This window comes from Myripristis murdjan, chromosome 3 (assembly GCF_902150065.1).
Source record: "Myripristis murdjan chromosome 3, fMyrMur1.1, whole genome shotgun sequence".
Lineage (NCBI taxonomy): Eukaryota > Metazoa > Chordata > Actinopteri > Holocentriformes > Holocentridae > Myripristis > Myripristis murdjan.
In genome coordinates, this window is record NC_043982.1 from 22397935 (window position 1) to 22413362 (window position 15428).

Genomic DNA, 15428 nt, shown 5'->3' on the forward strand with positions numbered 1-15428 from the left:
TAATGAAATCATACACAGTGACACTGGCATCTCTCACTCACTATTTCTTTTTGACATGAGACTAGATATCCTATAGGTCAACAGTGTGGCAGTCAATATGACAGTATTAGATCTTAAACGATTGATGTCTCCACAATCTCCCTTTACTGAGAGATCACAAGTACTGTGCCACAGTGATACTGCATATTCCTCAGCTGTCCTGACACTGCTTATACACACATTCAAAGCTGTTTCTTAAGTCCAACCTCAATTCGCTGTTGTACACACCAGTAATAATAACCAATAATAGCAAACAGTAGGTAGCGCCTTGGATTTCTGTTCCTCCCCCTTTTTATTTGGCAATATATCAGCATGACTGACAACACGGAAGAGATGGTTCCTGAAATAAATTCAACATCAGTAATATGGGACTGGTGTTGACTTTGCAAAATTGATGCAAATAAAGGTTATTTGCAAAGTTTGAAAAGACATGGTTCATGTGTCGCATGGCAATATGACAAACCTTTGGAAGCACCTCAAAAGAAAGCACACCAAAGAGCATGCCAAAAGTGAAACTAATGTTAGGGGATATCAGAGTGCATCAGCCTCAGCCACACAGCCAGAGGATATGAGGGCAAAACAAACAACTTTGACAGAGGCATTTTGGAAAGGCACTCTGTATCACAAGACAGGCGCTGGAAAGAGGTAACCATTGCTGTGACATGTTATCTGGCCAAGGATATGATTCCTATAAAAACTGTAGAAAACGAGGGTTTCAAAAGACTGCTAAAAACAATTGATCCGTGCCGAGTTATCGTCAATATTTTTCAAACATCACCATGACTGTATTTTGAATGAGACTGAGTGCAAAATTTATAACATCCACTAGAAAAGGGGAACATGACCTGCATGACCAGGCAGTGGGTCTAATATGGTGAGGGCCTTGCAGCTTAACAGCTGGACTCTAACTGGACAGCTAGGCACACTTCATCGGTGAGTGAAACAAAACAAAATAAAATTTTGTCTCAGTTACTCTTTCTTTTAGGTTTTGTCCCCTTGTGGAGCTATATTTTCTTAAATAGGGAAATTTGTTTGGTTTTACTATTCAGCAGCTTGCAAAATATCAATATGAAAAAGAATCATGATCTTATCAAGAATTGTTATCCTGCCTGAAAAAAAATCATGATATAATATTTTTGCCATGTCACCCACCCATAAGTTACAGTCGCTATACATACCCTACTGCGGTAGGCTGGGGGGAGAGAGATCCCCTGAGGACTGACAGAAAGCCACACGCAACCACCATGTAGCCTGAGTGAGTCAGCTGCCTCCGTATAACCTGTATCCTGGTCCCCAGTCCCACAACAGACAGAAAAAGCTGCGAGTAGGAAACCCCCCAGGGCCAACTGGTTCGTGCTGGGCGTGCGTGTGCCACATATACATAGGTGCATGCATGTGACTGTGAGTGACTACATGTTTCTTGTATCTGTACATTATTCGGGCAGATATTTATGCCTTTACAGATCACATCATGTAAGATGCATTAGATTATACAAAAGCTCGTAATGGTAATCTCTTATGCTTTTTTCTTGTTTTTAATACTTGATTCATCCACTGTTGCACAAGGAGATTGTTAGCAGTTTCCCTCTTGCTCATGCAGTATTTATTTGTCTTGCTATATGCATACCAATATTTTAAAACATTTTGACATGTTTTGACTTGACTGTTTTGTACCAACTTGTTGTGCATCATCTCAAACACACAACATACTGTACATAATACTTCCTGCATGAAGGGGAAACATCTATTTTCTCATCACATTACATTATGTACATCAAAGACCTTATTTACTAGAAAGTTGACATATTCCTTAAGGACATTTGCACTACACTTTGTAGATGTGATATCTGGCAAGGAGCTGTTACAGCTGATTCTCAGTCAGAAGGGCTTAAACAAAGCAATGGTAATAGATTCATTGATGTGAGCTGAAAGATGATACATGGCATCTCTTAACGCATTGATGGGGGAGTGGTTGTAGTTCTCCGCATTGATCTTATCACATCACTGATATACCTTACTTAATGTCACTGTTAGGGCGCAGTGTAACAGAAATGTTGCAGTAAGTAGCAAAGCTGATTTTGCCAAAAAGTACATTGGGGACCTCTGCCATTTAGCTGGAAATACTTGCTGCTGTCATTCAGAGCACAGTAGAGAGGCAAAGCTATTTTTAATGAGACTTAAATCTCAATAACCCCTGCGATGGGCTGAAATGCCCTAATCCCAACCCCCCACAACCAGCACACTTCCTGATCCCCCCCTCCTCCACACACACACACACACACACACACACACACACACACACGCACGCACTTTCAGAGGTCAAGACAAGGGGACACAAATGATTCATGGTGAAAACCCAGCAGAATTTAAATAGACATGCCATGGGACACAGATTCTCATCACCATAACAACACATGATAATTCTAAAATCAGGAGAACTCTCTGTCCCAGTCAAATAATTTCCCCTGACAATTACTCCTACTCGGCCACCTAAATATTACCAACTAGTATTTTTGCGTTTCAACTCAAATGACCTTAGTATACTCACATCAGCTGTTGGTAGGCTAAAGGCAAGAAAAACATGTTTTTATCGGGAAGATCCTTGGTTCAAATACCAAGGCCAATGAGGAATACTGTCTACAAGGTGCCCTTATGCAACACACTTAACCCCACTTGTTCCAATAGTATACCTAATATTAGAAGGCTGTGGCTTAATTGGGGAGCTCCTAGCTGTTCAAGTTAGAACTGTATGGATGTGACGCACAGTGGTGCTATAAAAAAAGCATGCATGCTCAGCAAAAATCTTCCCTGGATGAATACAATATTTTAAAAAAAAGTGATTCACCTTATGGTTGTGCATCAGTAGATATGCCTGCAATGTCTTTTAGACTGTGGGATGCTGCTCCTAATCAGTGCAGTGCATATCAGGTTTCACAGTGGGCAAGCATGACTCAGTGTGAGATATGGCTTGAGTCCTACAGCATGTTTTTTCCGGTCACACAAATGTACCTTTATACACAACCTGGACAGTAGCATGATATGGACAAGTTACCGCATCCTAACAGTCTATCGGCTGAGCAGGATTGTATGATGCTTACTGTGAAATACAGTACTGGCTTTTGTTGATGTTGCTCGGCACAAGTACAAGTAATTTAATACAGACTCTGGAGCCACATTTTGATGAAAATAGTTTCCACTGAATACTGCAATTGCAATATAAATTGCTTTACTTGTGGAAACAGCTTTTTCTGTACGATGTCTTCCTGCACTTGACCGTGAAACCCTAATATGGCCTAATATTCACTACAGTATGTTTTCTGGGCTGGCGTCAGTTATGAACTTCTGCTAACCACAATGCTGTAACCAGCATCTGAATAATGTTCTCATTCACACAGGCACTGAACATAAAAATGCAAAAACATCCTCAGTGGAAGCAGCAGCTGCATACTGTAGTTCATTGTGGGAAATTATGTAAGGCACAAAAGCAGTTCTTCAGGTCAGTCGCCAGGCACCCCCTCGACACTCTTTATCTACAATGCATGAAGACCACAGCCCCTTAGAGCTTAAATAGTTCACAGCCACCCAGTGAGTTTTCAGAGGGCTGTGCAGCTGTGCACAAGGAGGCCGTCCATTAAGAGTTAATGGATTTACTTTCACAAAAGGACCTTAAAGCCACAGTTCTCAGTGCTGTGTCTCGGTGGTAAAAATAGAATTGAGGCAGAATGGACGGATGCTATTTACAGTCCTCCAAATATCTGTCGCAGAAACCGGCCATTTACTCTCTCCCTTAGCGTGAGGAAATAATAGCTCCAACTCCCTCTGCTTCACACATACAGTGATTACATCTCATGTATTTATAATTATTACTCCCTCCATGTTGCTGCCTCATCTCTGAAATATCACTGAGGAAAATCTAAACGCACATAGGAAGCCAGGCATCGATTACCCTTAATCTGAATTGTGAGTGATAAAGTAAATGGGCTTGGGGATGCAGGGGATGTGACCAAATGCCATCAAAATGTCACCTGCAATATTACACGGCAAGTGTAGACTACTTATTACAACTGTGATTAAATCTGTGATGAACCTACCATCTGTTTACACTTGAATATAAAGTGCACCATTTCATCTCAGCCAACCAGGCATCACCGGCGTGGCCTACTACAATCTGGCACTGTATGATCTGTAAATTACTGCAGATAGGAAATTTCACTCTTTGTAAGACAAAGTGCAGACACATTTAATGACAGAGTGGCACCAGTCTGTCTCCCACTGCCCCTGTATGTTTGTGTGTGTGTGTGTGTGTGTGTGTGTGTGTGTGTGTGTGTGTGTGTGTGTGTGTGTGTGTGTGTGTGTCTTTGTGTGTGTGTCCCTGCATGCATGCATGTGTGTGTGGTGTGAACTGGGCCCCAGGGCGTGAGCACTGACACTGGGCAAAGACCACAGGAAGTGTTTGGAATGCCTTAACTTGAGCTTTATCAATCAATAGAGGGCCAGTATTTGATTTTCCAGATGCCAAGATCAAAGCAAGCCCTTGTTTGCACACATACACTTCAAGCACTTCATACAAATGAATATAGAGGTAAGAAGAGAATTCAAGGAATATGCTTTGTTACATAACTGCTGCGCTATTTCAGTTCAGCTTTTCCTCCACCATGACTGAAGGATGTAGGCTGTTTTCTGTGCTTTGTGTGGTAAATAATCTAGATTAGCGATTCTCAGTGGTGGCACTGCTGGTTTTCTATCCTACCATGTAGTTAATTGCAATTACCTTGCAATTACTGCCATTACCTTCACCTGGCATTCCAGCTGTAAATCAGTGCCTGAGTACATGGCTACAATGAGAGCCAGTAGGGCTCTGGGTCTTGTGGACAAGAATTGAAAATCACTAATCTAGCGTGAACATCGCTCTTCATGTGGTGTGTTTTTTTAGTACAAGATTAGTCTGATCATCAAAACTGGGTGACTGAATTGTTTTATTTTATTAGACTTATTTCTGTGCTAGAAGGTAAAAACTATAAACCTGGACTCAGATGTCCTTGATAGGTAAGACAGTGCTCATCAAGTGAGATTTTCCAACTTTCTCATCCCACCATCAAGATGTGTCTGCTTGGCGCATGTGCAGTAGGTGTCCAATTTTCCCAAAGGGAAGCCAAGAGGGATGATCAGTCTCAAGTACTTCTATGGTTCATTTTCATCTAAAACCCACTCTGCAGGAGCATGTCAGTGCCTATTATTTGGCAACACAAGAGGCCTTGACATTTGGGTAGCTTCATAAAGTCAAAAATGTAACTTTCAAGGCTATGATTGAGATCATCATATTACCAAGTCATCAGACATGTTTTGAAAAGCACTACTGAAAAACATTTTCCAATAAATCTCCAGATCTTATTTTTTTTCTGTCTTTGGGCATCCCAGTATTTACAAATGTAAGCTGAAGGCAGGACTACATTTATTGCAGAAATTAAGCAGTTACTCCTTGGGTCAACGGCTTAGATTAATCACTTGAGAATTAAGAACAATATCAGCAGTTCCAGGTTTCCTCTGTCTGTGGCACGCAGAGCTATTTTTAGTTTACATGCAGGGCTTAGGAAAATGCACACAGACCAATGATATGGCAGCTTGTCTACCTAAACTGTCTGGGTAGGTATACTGTATATTCCATTATTGTAATCCCGTTTCAGAATTACTATTTTTGTGTTCTTTTGGTGGTGGTTGATTTGTTTTTAAAGGAACTATCTTGAATTTGAATGAACATATTACTACACTAATAATGTAAAAACTGGAACAGGTTAATTTCCACAGCACAATAAAGCCAAAAACTCCTCATAATATGTTGGGGTTCCTCAAGGAACCAGTTAGGGTCCTGCACCAATTTAAATTTGAAAACCCCATAAAGACTGAGCAAAAATTATTTCATGTGTGGCTGCTCATTCTGTGCCCCTCTGGGAGCTGTGATTCACCAGAGTTTGATGTCAGGACATGCTGTATCAGAGGACAGACTACAACACCCAATGGCGTGTCACTTGACATTTACTTAAACTGATGTTTTAACGATTACCAGCCACAGCAAACTGTTTCACATAATTTCAACAAGCCATCATTCTGACTCTGTACTGAACAGATTCCCTGATTGCTGGGTCTACATGTTGCCCATTAGAAGTTTGAGGAACAGTAACCTCCAGATCTTTAAATAAGCAAGGTAAATAAACATAAATTGGAACCAGTTGAGTCAGTCAAATGTGTCCCTAGGAACAGCAGTAGTGACACACAGTATTAGATTTTGTCAGTATTGAGCACACATTGTGGCAAGGCAGCCTGTGTTTGTTGTTGCTAACTGCCTGCTTCAGCAGTCCAGAGCAGGTTAGTCTGGCTGTGCACATACCTCTGGTACCCAGCCCACTTGGATGAAGCACAGTCACACTGCACAGTGGTAGCTGATGGTATGCCATTCAAACTACACGACACGATTATTCACAAACATCCCGCCATTCGTTTAAGTGACCGACATCCTATTTTTTATTATTATTTTTTTATCCTTGCAACAATCAGCATGCAGCCTGTTTTATAACACACGAAACGGGCATTTAGTCGACGAAAACCAGTTAATCCCCGCCTGCAGACACACCTACGAGACACCCAGTTGGGAATGTGAACAAAATAACCTTGCAAAAATGTTACACCAGGGTCAGTTTATTTTTCCCTCTGAGTTTAGTACCACACAGGCTACAGTAACAAGAGATTGTGGTCACAAGCAAACTAAATACTCAGATCATCAGGTTATGTAAACAGATTTGTTGGTGTATAAGTTAACTCTGGCCTTGCTGTCGGAACTAAACAGGCGTTTAAACACAGTCGTCCTCAAAATCCTCTTTAGAAACAGCTCTTCTTAAGACTCCTGTGTCTTCCTCACACAAGTCAAATCACCTACACCTCACTTCGATGTTTACAATAATGCCGCGGCCACATCTGGTTTCTTACCGTTCTGTGCCGAGATGAAAGGCAGCATCAAGTTTCCAAAAAGGACCACGGCCAGCATCGCTGCGTCGGGATGCATTGTCGGGGCTCGAGTACCAGGGTCTTGGTCGGACGAATGTGGGAGGAGAGATCGTCTATTGATCACAGGATCTAGAGAGAGATGGGCCGAGCATAGCACTGATTTCCTTTAAAATAAGTCAGCCGAGGATGATTAAAAAATGGACAGAGATATGCATCCGGGATTGAAAGACCTTAGGCAGACAGTGGTGTATTAATGGTCCAGGACAAGGCCAGCGGCTCAGGGATGCCGATGTGCAGCCATAGGCGGTGAAGAAGCTTCCTTCGTCGGATTCACGGAAGTATTATGGTCGGATTGCGGAAAGAGGTCTTTCGATGTCAGGGAGATTGTCCACAGTGTAGTTCTGAAGATTCAAAGATGCGCAGACCGGTGCGCATTTGCGCTCAAACAGCCATGGCTGGGTGATTACGGTGAAAGTGCACAAATTATTCCGGATGGGAAATGATGCGAACATAAGTCTATTATCAGCACCGGCCTATTTTAATACAAAATTGAAGAACAGATGCTGTTAGGATAACAATGGCAGCAATGTCAAGGTGCGCGTTCCCTATGCGCTCATGGCTCAACTCTCTCTCCCCCTGTGTCTCCCCCTCTCCCTCGCCCCCTCCCCCTCCCCACACACACATATACACACGCACATTAACTTAGGGTTGATAATGTCTGTTTCATACATATTAACTAATATACCATCTAATGTGAGAAAACACTTATTTGGATGACAGCCAGCTTAGAAGTTGCTTTGTTTTTTTCATGTTGTGGTAACTATAATAGAGTGACTACTGTGTGCAGGGGCCCCCTTCTGGACTGAGGTGTGGATGCACTTTCCATGTGCTAGAACCCAAGCCTGTTCCATTTTCGCTAAATACCTGTTTCTGCTCACTTGTCAGGTTCGCATGGGAAGAGATTATGGTGATGCTGCTGAGCTCACTGAGGTCATTTATAAATTATGTTGTCACATCAGTGGTCTGCATTTTCTCAAGCTGCACACACCACTTCCACTTGAAACCCTAATATGGCCTCCTGTAATCCCCTGTATTCTTGATCTGTGCTGCTACATGGGCGACCTCATGTGGTCAGTTATGACAAACTGGGAATATTGAGTACACGTTATTTTTCAGTGTAGAAACAGATCTACTAAAAAGACTTGAGCATTTGATTCATTTATATCCAGGCTGTGTGAGATATGCTGAATGAGAAGTCTTCAGCTAATAAATAAAATGTTAATAACTTTTCCATCTTATCATGTGATTTTATTTGAGAGTTGGTCTTGTAACCCGTTTCTAAAATGCAATGACACTTGCTATGGCGTGCCACTCCATGCATGTTTTTTAAGTTGAAGGACAATTGCAAAGGGCTAGTCTCTGTTCAACTGCAGAACAAACTTCCCTCCACTTCACTCCCCTCCCTCCAGTTTGTCCATGGGAGAGCACATTTAAAATATAACCCCACCTGAAACCCCTTGCAGACCAATCAGCTAGAGAAATGTCAGAGCGGACGGCACGCCCTCCTTTGTTCAAAACCAATGAGAGTGGAAGTGTGGCATTTTGCCCGAGGGGAAAAACTTACCCCTGGATGCGTTAATTACGCATCACTTAACTGTTGCCAATGTGTTCACAACGGTGGACGCTCTTTTGGGCTTTTTACAACTACTATCTTCATTTTTCGGTCAATCTAGTATGGAAAGTAGACAACAATGGCTTACCAGGCTGAAAAATGAACTTAGCAACAGTCCTCTGGTGTCAAATGTGGCTTTTGGTTTTATCCTCATGGGACTAGAGAAGCTGGTGGAGCTGGAGTTTGAGTGTCCTTGCAATCCTACATGGAACGGAGTGTTTTCATCAGCATTCTTCATCATTCCTGCTGTCATGGCCTTCACCCTGATGCTGATCATTCAAGGATGCAGATGTGATACATGGTGCAGGAAAACTGTTTCCCTCTCCAGTTTTGTTCCTGCTATCGTGTGGTTGATTTTGTTGTTCCTCGATGGCCAATACTTTGCTTGTGCTATGACAGACTGGAAGGGTAGATTTGTACTAGTTGACAAGGCGGCTCCGCAAAAATGGTGCGAGCCAACAAGTGAAGGAGATGTCACTCCACGAGAACTTATGCTCCGTTCACAGCAGTTATTTGTTTTTTCTCAGGTGAGTTGAGTAAGTCTTTGTTTACTGAAGTTTTTTTGTAGGATGAGACTGGACACCTCCCCCTTAGTGTATGCACTGTAGAAAATCTTCTATTAATGAAATGCCATTGCACACTGGAAATCATTATTTACGTTAATGGTTTGTCAATCCACAATAGAATTAACATCTTTTCTGTTGATATTTACCAATACATACCTTGACTGTACATTTCTGTGTGTTCTAGGTTATAGGTATAATCCTCCTCATATTCATCTGTGTGGGTCTCATAGTGTATGTAATCAGAGAAAGCTGCCAACAAGAGGTGGAGATGCAGGATGCAGATGTAGCAGAGCTTACTGTGCTCAGGATGAGCTCTCTGCGGACCAGGACATCATGAACAACAGGCACTACCCTCCACACCTGCCCTGCTGGCATGGACACTTTGTAAATACTCCAAATGAACATCACTATGAGTGTTCATAACTTGTGTAAATAAGTGCTGTTTTCAAATATATTCCCCATAAAGTTAAGATTAAGGATGTGTTATTGCAAGCAATGCTAATATTCTCTCCAGTGGATTTATGCGCTCTGTTGTGTCTGTGTTTGTCTGACATTCGAAGGTTTCTGCCAATATCACTTGAAAGGAGTATCCCAACGTTTGGGCAAAATGCTCTTTTTCTGACTTTCCCAGATTGAGACGAGATGTTGGATACCATTTTCAGCTCTGTTCGTCCAGTGGTTCAGTGCCAGTGGGTAACATTTAGTGTTAGCTTAGCTTAAAGACTTGAGGTCTATCGGAGTCATTAGCCTAGTTCCACCAAAGCTAAAAAATAAAACTTATGACTACTTGGAAGCAGTCTTATTACCAATGATACACACACACAAAAAGCAAATCATTTTAGGAGAAGTAAATTTGTGCTGGATTTTCCTCTACCTTCGGCAGGGTATGGATCACTGCGATACATGGCAGGATAAATGTGTTCAGCAGTTATAGGTCCACCATCTACCCTCTCCTAAAATGACTGTAGATTTTGTTTGTTTGTTTTTGTAACTGACCTCAAGTCTTTATGCTAAGCTAACATGAAATGCTACCTATAGGAACCGAACCACTGGACGTGCAGAGGTGAAAATGGTGTAAACATCTTGTGTCTGTCTGGATAAGTCAGAAGAAGGGTATTTTGCCCAAAACGAATAATGTTCCTTTAAAGTGCTATTTTACTTTGTGACATTTAGTGCATTTTTAGTGCACATACCACTTTAAGAGTTCATGAATTATCAATCTCAGTGGCTCTGAAGCACCACTTCCTTACCTTACTTGTCTCCAAATCACTCATGTAATATAGCTACAAGCAAGGAAAAGCATACCCAGGCAATATTATTTCATTATGTCACTTGGATTTACATTCCAGTTTTTATTTTTTATTTGTTTTTGTTTTTTTTTTCCTGTTGTATTTATCTGTATTGAGAACAGGGGGGAAATCCTGAATGCCTCTAGTGACAGGGGATCCACCAGGCAGCTAATGTTGGATGTTGACTCCTACTGAAGATCTGGGGGGGGGGGGTTGTCCTATGAGTGAAAATGTTGTATCAAAGTGAATTTCATTTTCAAATTATTCAGGACTACCTGTTTTACATTACTACACAGTAAGTGTCTCTTGACTAATTTACCCAGTTGATATACCCATCCTAGTAGTTTCAGATCCCTGAAAGGTCTAAGCCTGCTTACCAATGATGATTCAAATTGCATTGCTAATGCATTGCTAGTATGGCAACTAGACCCATGACACCATGCACATGATGTATTTATCATTTTTACCGTGATTGTAAGAAGCCAAAGATAGGGATTTTGACACATATTCAGTGACAATATTTACAGTCTGTTTTTATTGTTTTTGTAATAAAAGAAATTATTTATTTAAGGTAAGCACTCTGGGAGTATTATTGTGTCAGAGTAGGATGTTGGGTTCCACATTTCAGAATGCATCAAGGTTAATTTGTGGGCTCAGCAAAGCATGCTTGTTAATAGAATGATAAAGAATATTAGAAGAGAATGCTAAAGTTAAATGCTTGTCTAAAGGCCTTAATCACAGTTATACTCTCAAAGATAGAAAGAATCGATAGCGAGTGCAAGCTGAATGTCCCTCCCCGCCTGTTACATGCAAGATATTATAGACGAGTGGTAACTTGAGAAAATGAGACAAAGAACACCCATGCTCAGTCTGTGAGGACCAAGTCACATTTTCCCTCCCTTAGACTATTCATCAAGTAGTTGTCTTTCAGCTTGTTCATGAACATTTGGCATGCCCTTTTAGGAATATTAAATGCAGTGGACATCTCAACTTGGCATACTGCAAAGTTCATCGGTATATGGAGAGAGGGAAAGTGAGAGAGACAGTTATAAATATGTATCACTGTAAAAGCAAAATCTGTATTTGCTTCCACTTGGTGATATTAAGATACAACACAAATAATCTGTACTGTACTTTATTCAGGAAGTACTTGACTAATTTCAAACAAATAAAATCTCTGTGGTGCTATTGAAGATAACTGCGATGGCCCTAGAAAACAGTGAGGCGATGATTCCTCGGCTTTAGCATTAGTAGTAATTATCACTGTCAAAATATCATTAAACATCACAGCAAAGGATTCCGATGAGCTTGCATCACTATGTCTTGATTAAACAGGCACATCACAAGTACAAGTTCATGTATACTCACACAAGTTTGACATTAAGCAAATGATTTTTTTTAAAACATCTTTCTTCCTAGCTTGGTCTTTGAATGTGTAGCTCCTTCTGTCATGGAGGGGCTACGCTTTCAAAGTGTGCTGTCTGTGTTTTTGCATGAGGTTAAAAATAGCACTCAGCAGTATAGCATAGTTCATCAGCTTAATATGTGTACAGTGCAACACATGAAAATGCCCAAAGATTTAATATTTTTAGGCAGGCTTAAAGTGCTTTCTTTTTCTTTCTACTCTCTACAATACTTTCCTCCTTGTCCTGAGCTAAAATTATTCAAAAAGCAACTGCTGTAGAGAAAATTAATAGCAGAGATACAACTGTTTAAGTCGCGCAAAATGATTTAAATATGAAATTGGTGAGTTTAAGTAAGAGCAATAATCCCTTATATAATCAAATCAAATCAACTAATCAACCAAATACAATCACCTTTACCTATACTCTGTTATGCCATGCTAAATAAAGCATGAATTAAATGTTTTCAATAGAGATAAGTTAGCAGTAAGACAAATAATGCATAGCAATCATTTTAGTTATAACATCGTCTAATCACTGTTGCAAACATTCACGTACATTTTCATTTACATGTTTTCTCTGTTTCTGATTAGTTTGTTTTCAACTGACATTGTCACTATCACAGAGCAAGAAAATCCTATTCCACAGTTATTCACGTTTTACTTTTGTTCTCAAACACAGTCTGGAACATAAACATTTGATTACAGCAGCAAAAGTCCCCAGAATGAGCAGCACAACTCCTGCTAAGAAGACAATAACATCTACAGAGTGGTAGGAGTACCAAGGCATCTTGTAGGACTCTGTGCGCAGGTGAGCAGCACCTTTGTGCCTCATGACAAACTCTATCCAGAAGAGGGCGAGGTCCAGTGGCTTGATTGGCTGGTCTCTGTGCAGCCTGGAGAGCCTCTGCATGTTCATCCTGTAGGACGGCTCATGGAGGACCTCCTGTAAGGCCTTAAGGAAGCTGTTGTCTTTGTCCACTGTCGCTAAGGTTAATATCTTAGCTGCTCCTCTCTCTTTCAGACGTAGGAGGTTGTCATATTGATCAAAAAACACAGGTAGACCGACCACTGGAACCCCATGATAAATGGCCTCTTGAACTCCATTGGTTCCTCCGTGAGCCACAAACAGTTTTGTTTTGGGATGTCCTAAAAGATCATTCTGCGGCATCCAGTCAACTAGTAAAGTATTATTGCCCAGAGAAGCTGGTCTGTCTCCTTTATAGCGCCATATTACCTTTTGAGGGAGCTGGGCAAAGACATGTGCTATATGTTCTGATAAATCCATAGGAAGTTCACTGACAAAAGTCCCCAGAGACATGATGATGACTCCATGCTCCCCAGAGCTCTGGACAAAGTCCTCCAGGTGTTGAGGAAGAGGTTTTGCAGGTTTACACTGGAACCCTCCCATGTAGATAAAATTAGGCATTGTTGGGCGAGGGAACTCAAACACAAAGTCAACTCTCATGAGCCACAGATCAGCCCCCTGTACTAAGTGGTGGAAGTTATTATCTGGCCCAAGATATTTGTCACATATTTTTTGGTATATTTGTGAAACCAAGATAATATATTGGGCTTTGGTGATTCCATACAGCACCATGTTTTTAACTCTCTCAACAAAGGTCATCTTATCAGTGTAGCCAGATCCTGTTATAGGAATATATGATACAGGTGAAGGAGCAATGGAAAAATGACCCTCACCAACTACTAGCCAGCGAACATTATATACCAAGGGAAGGTTCAGATATTTGGCTAAAATGGTCCCAGCACCCCAACAGGGGTCAGTGATTACCATGTCATAGTTGCTGTCTTTGATGGTTTGCATCAATTCCTGATTATCAAGCATTTTTGATATGAGCTCACTCACCGTTCTGTGAGCGTCAGCGAATTTGTCAAACAGGCCAAAGGCAACATGGAAGAAAACTGCTGTGGAGGAATGTCCCCTTTCTAATTCAATGATCCGGTATATAAGTTCTGTAATGAATGCTTGATCAAGGCTTCTGTCCACATCAACGGTAAGACTATTGTAATAAGAGGAGTTCCCCTTAATGTACCAGCTTTTGCTGGAGCGCACTATGGTTACATTATGCCCCCTAGAGTGTAAGGCTTGGATTAGGATATCCATATTTATCCAGTGACTGCCTTCAATTGGAAAGACAAGGATGTTACTGCCCTGACAAACACTGGGGATGATGGTGAGCAGCAGCAAAGCACTGCAACAGTAGTTCAGCCACATCTGAAATGACAATAATGGAAATTAAATCAACAAGGAAAAAAAATCTCACTGCAGTTCAAATTCATAACCACTAACCACTACTACTACTAACCACAGAGTTGAGGATTGCCAGCAACTTGCATGGTTCACTCACAAGGTAAAATCAGTGTCAAATTTGATAACCTCAGTTTTCTGAGGTTTTCATTTTGGAAGCAGGACATGAGGCTGATTTTTAACAAATGTAGTTGCCCCAGCACTGTTAACAATTATGATCCAGTTCCACATCAATAATAATAATATGTGTGTGATTGCAGTACTTCCATGTTGGTGGAAAAGCAGTGGCTGTTGATTGCAAATTGATTCTGGGGTGTTAATATGCTGAAAGGGTATTCAAGGTGGTTGCTAGAGTGTTGGTAGTGGTTGCTGTAGTGTACCTGGTTGCTATGGTATACCTAGGTGGTTGCTATGCTGTTTTCAGTGGTTGCTGAGGTTTTGATAGGTGGTTTCTGGTGTATTGCTCAGTGGTTGCTACTAATATCAGTAGCAGTAGTATCAGAGGTCACAGAAGGCCTTCAAGAGAGATAGAGATCTGTGTGTGTATCTCTGTCCCTGCTTGCTTGTGTGAGAAATGTAAGCTCTACCTGAAGGGTGGGCAACCTTTTTTGGCTCAGTGGCCGGAGAGAGTTTTGAAAATCAGGTAAGGGGCTGCATTTCAAGTTTTAAATTTATTGTGATCAAATTTCTATATCTATAAGGAGGGGTTTACACTCTCATTAAAGTAGTAAAATCATAAATCAGTGGGAGGTCGATAATTATTACCAACAACCCTTATTTTCTTCTCAAATAATGCATTTCTCAATGTAATGAGTATTATTTAGGTTGACAACATAAACAGGCCAAAATAGGCCAGAAGCTACACTGTCATAGTGCACAATAGAATATTGTGCCAACTATGCCTTTTGAAAGCGTGCAGTCTGCACACATGCAAACTAATTTGGAACAAGAAGCCAACATTATCTTTAAAATAAATCTAATAGAAAGTATAGAATGACCATCATGCTGCCTAAAAAAAGGCTGCTGACAGTGTGTACAAGCCTGGGCTGTTTTATTTTATTTATTTATTTATTTATTTTTCAAAGAAAGAAAGAAAAAACAGCTTCAGACAACTGGAGTTCACCTGATAGCATGACAGCTGGCAATAGCTTTGCTCTGGAGACTATCCCGTGGCTGTTTCTTCAGAACCCTG

General features: G+C 41.0%; 2 protein-coding genes and 1 pseudogene across 4 annotated transcripts in view; 1 reads left to right on the plus strand and 2 right to left on the minus strand.

Annotated features, from left to right (window-relative positions):
* nptnb (neuroplastin b) overlaps positions 1 to 7666 on the minus strand; it is a 28870-nt gene extending 21204 nt beyond the window's left edge. The window contains exons 1-2 of one of the 3 annotated variants that reach the window (XM_030048735.1): positions 7269 to 7666; positions 7021 to 7167 (exon numbers count right to left, since the gene is read on the minus strand). In XM_030048735.1, coding sequence (XP_029904595.1) covers positions 7021 to 7096 — 76 coding nt within the window. In that variant the 5' untranslated portion in view covers positions 7097 to 7167; positions 7269 to 7666. Of the gene's footprint in view, positions 1 to 7020 lie in introns of all 3 variants that reach the window. The other 2 variants (XM_030048734.1, XM_030048736.1) reach the window with 2 other exon arrangements.
* Positions 1 to 9619, plus strand: part of rec114 (REC114 meiotic recombination protein) — a 41746-nt gene extending 32127 nt beyond the window's left edge. The window contains exon 7 of the transcript XR_003928090.1: positions 9461 to 9619. The gene's annotated coding sequence lies outside the window, so the exon portion shown is untranslated. The remainder of the gene's footprint in view (positions 1 to 9460) is intronic.
* A 2992-nt stretch (positions 9620 to 12611) lies between these two features.
* LOC115357180 (UDP-glucuronosyltransferase 2A1 pseudogene) overlaps positions 12612 to 15428 on the minus strand; it is a 4099-nt pseudogene continuing 1282 nt past the window's right edge.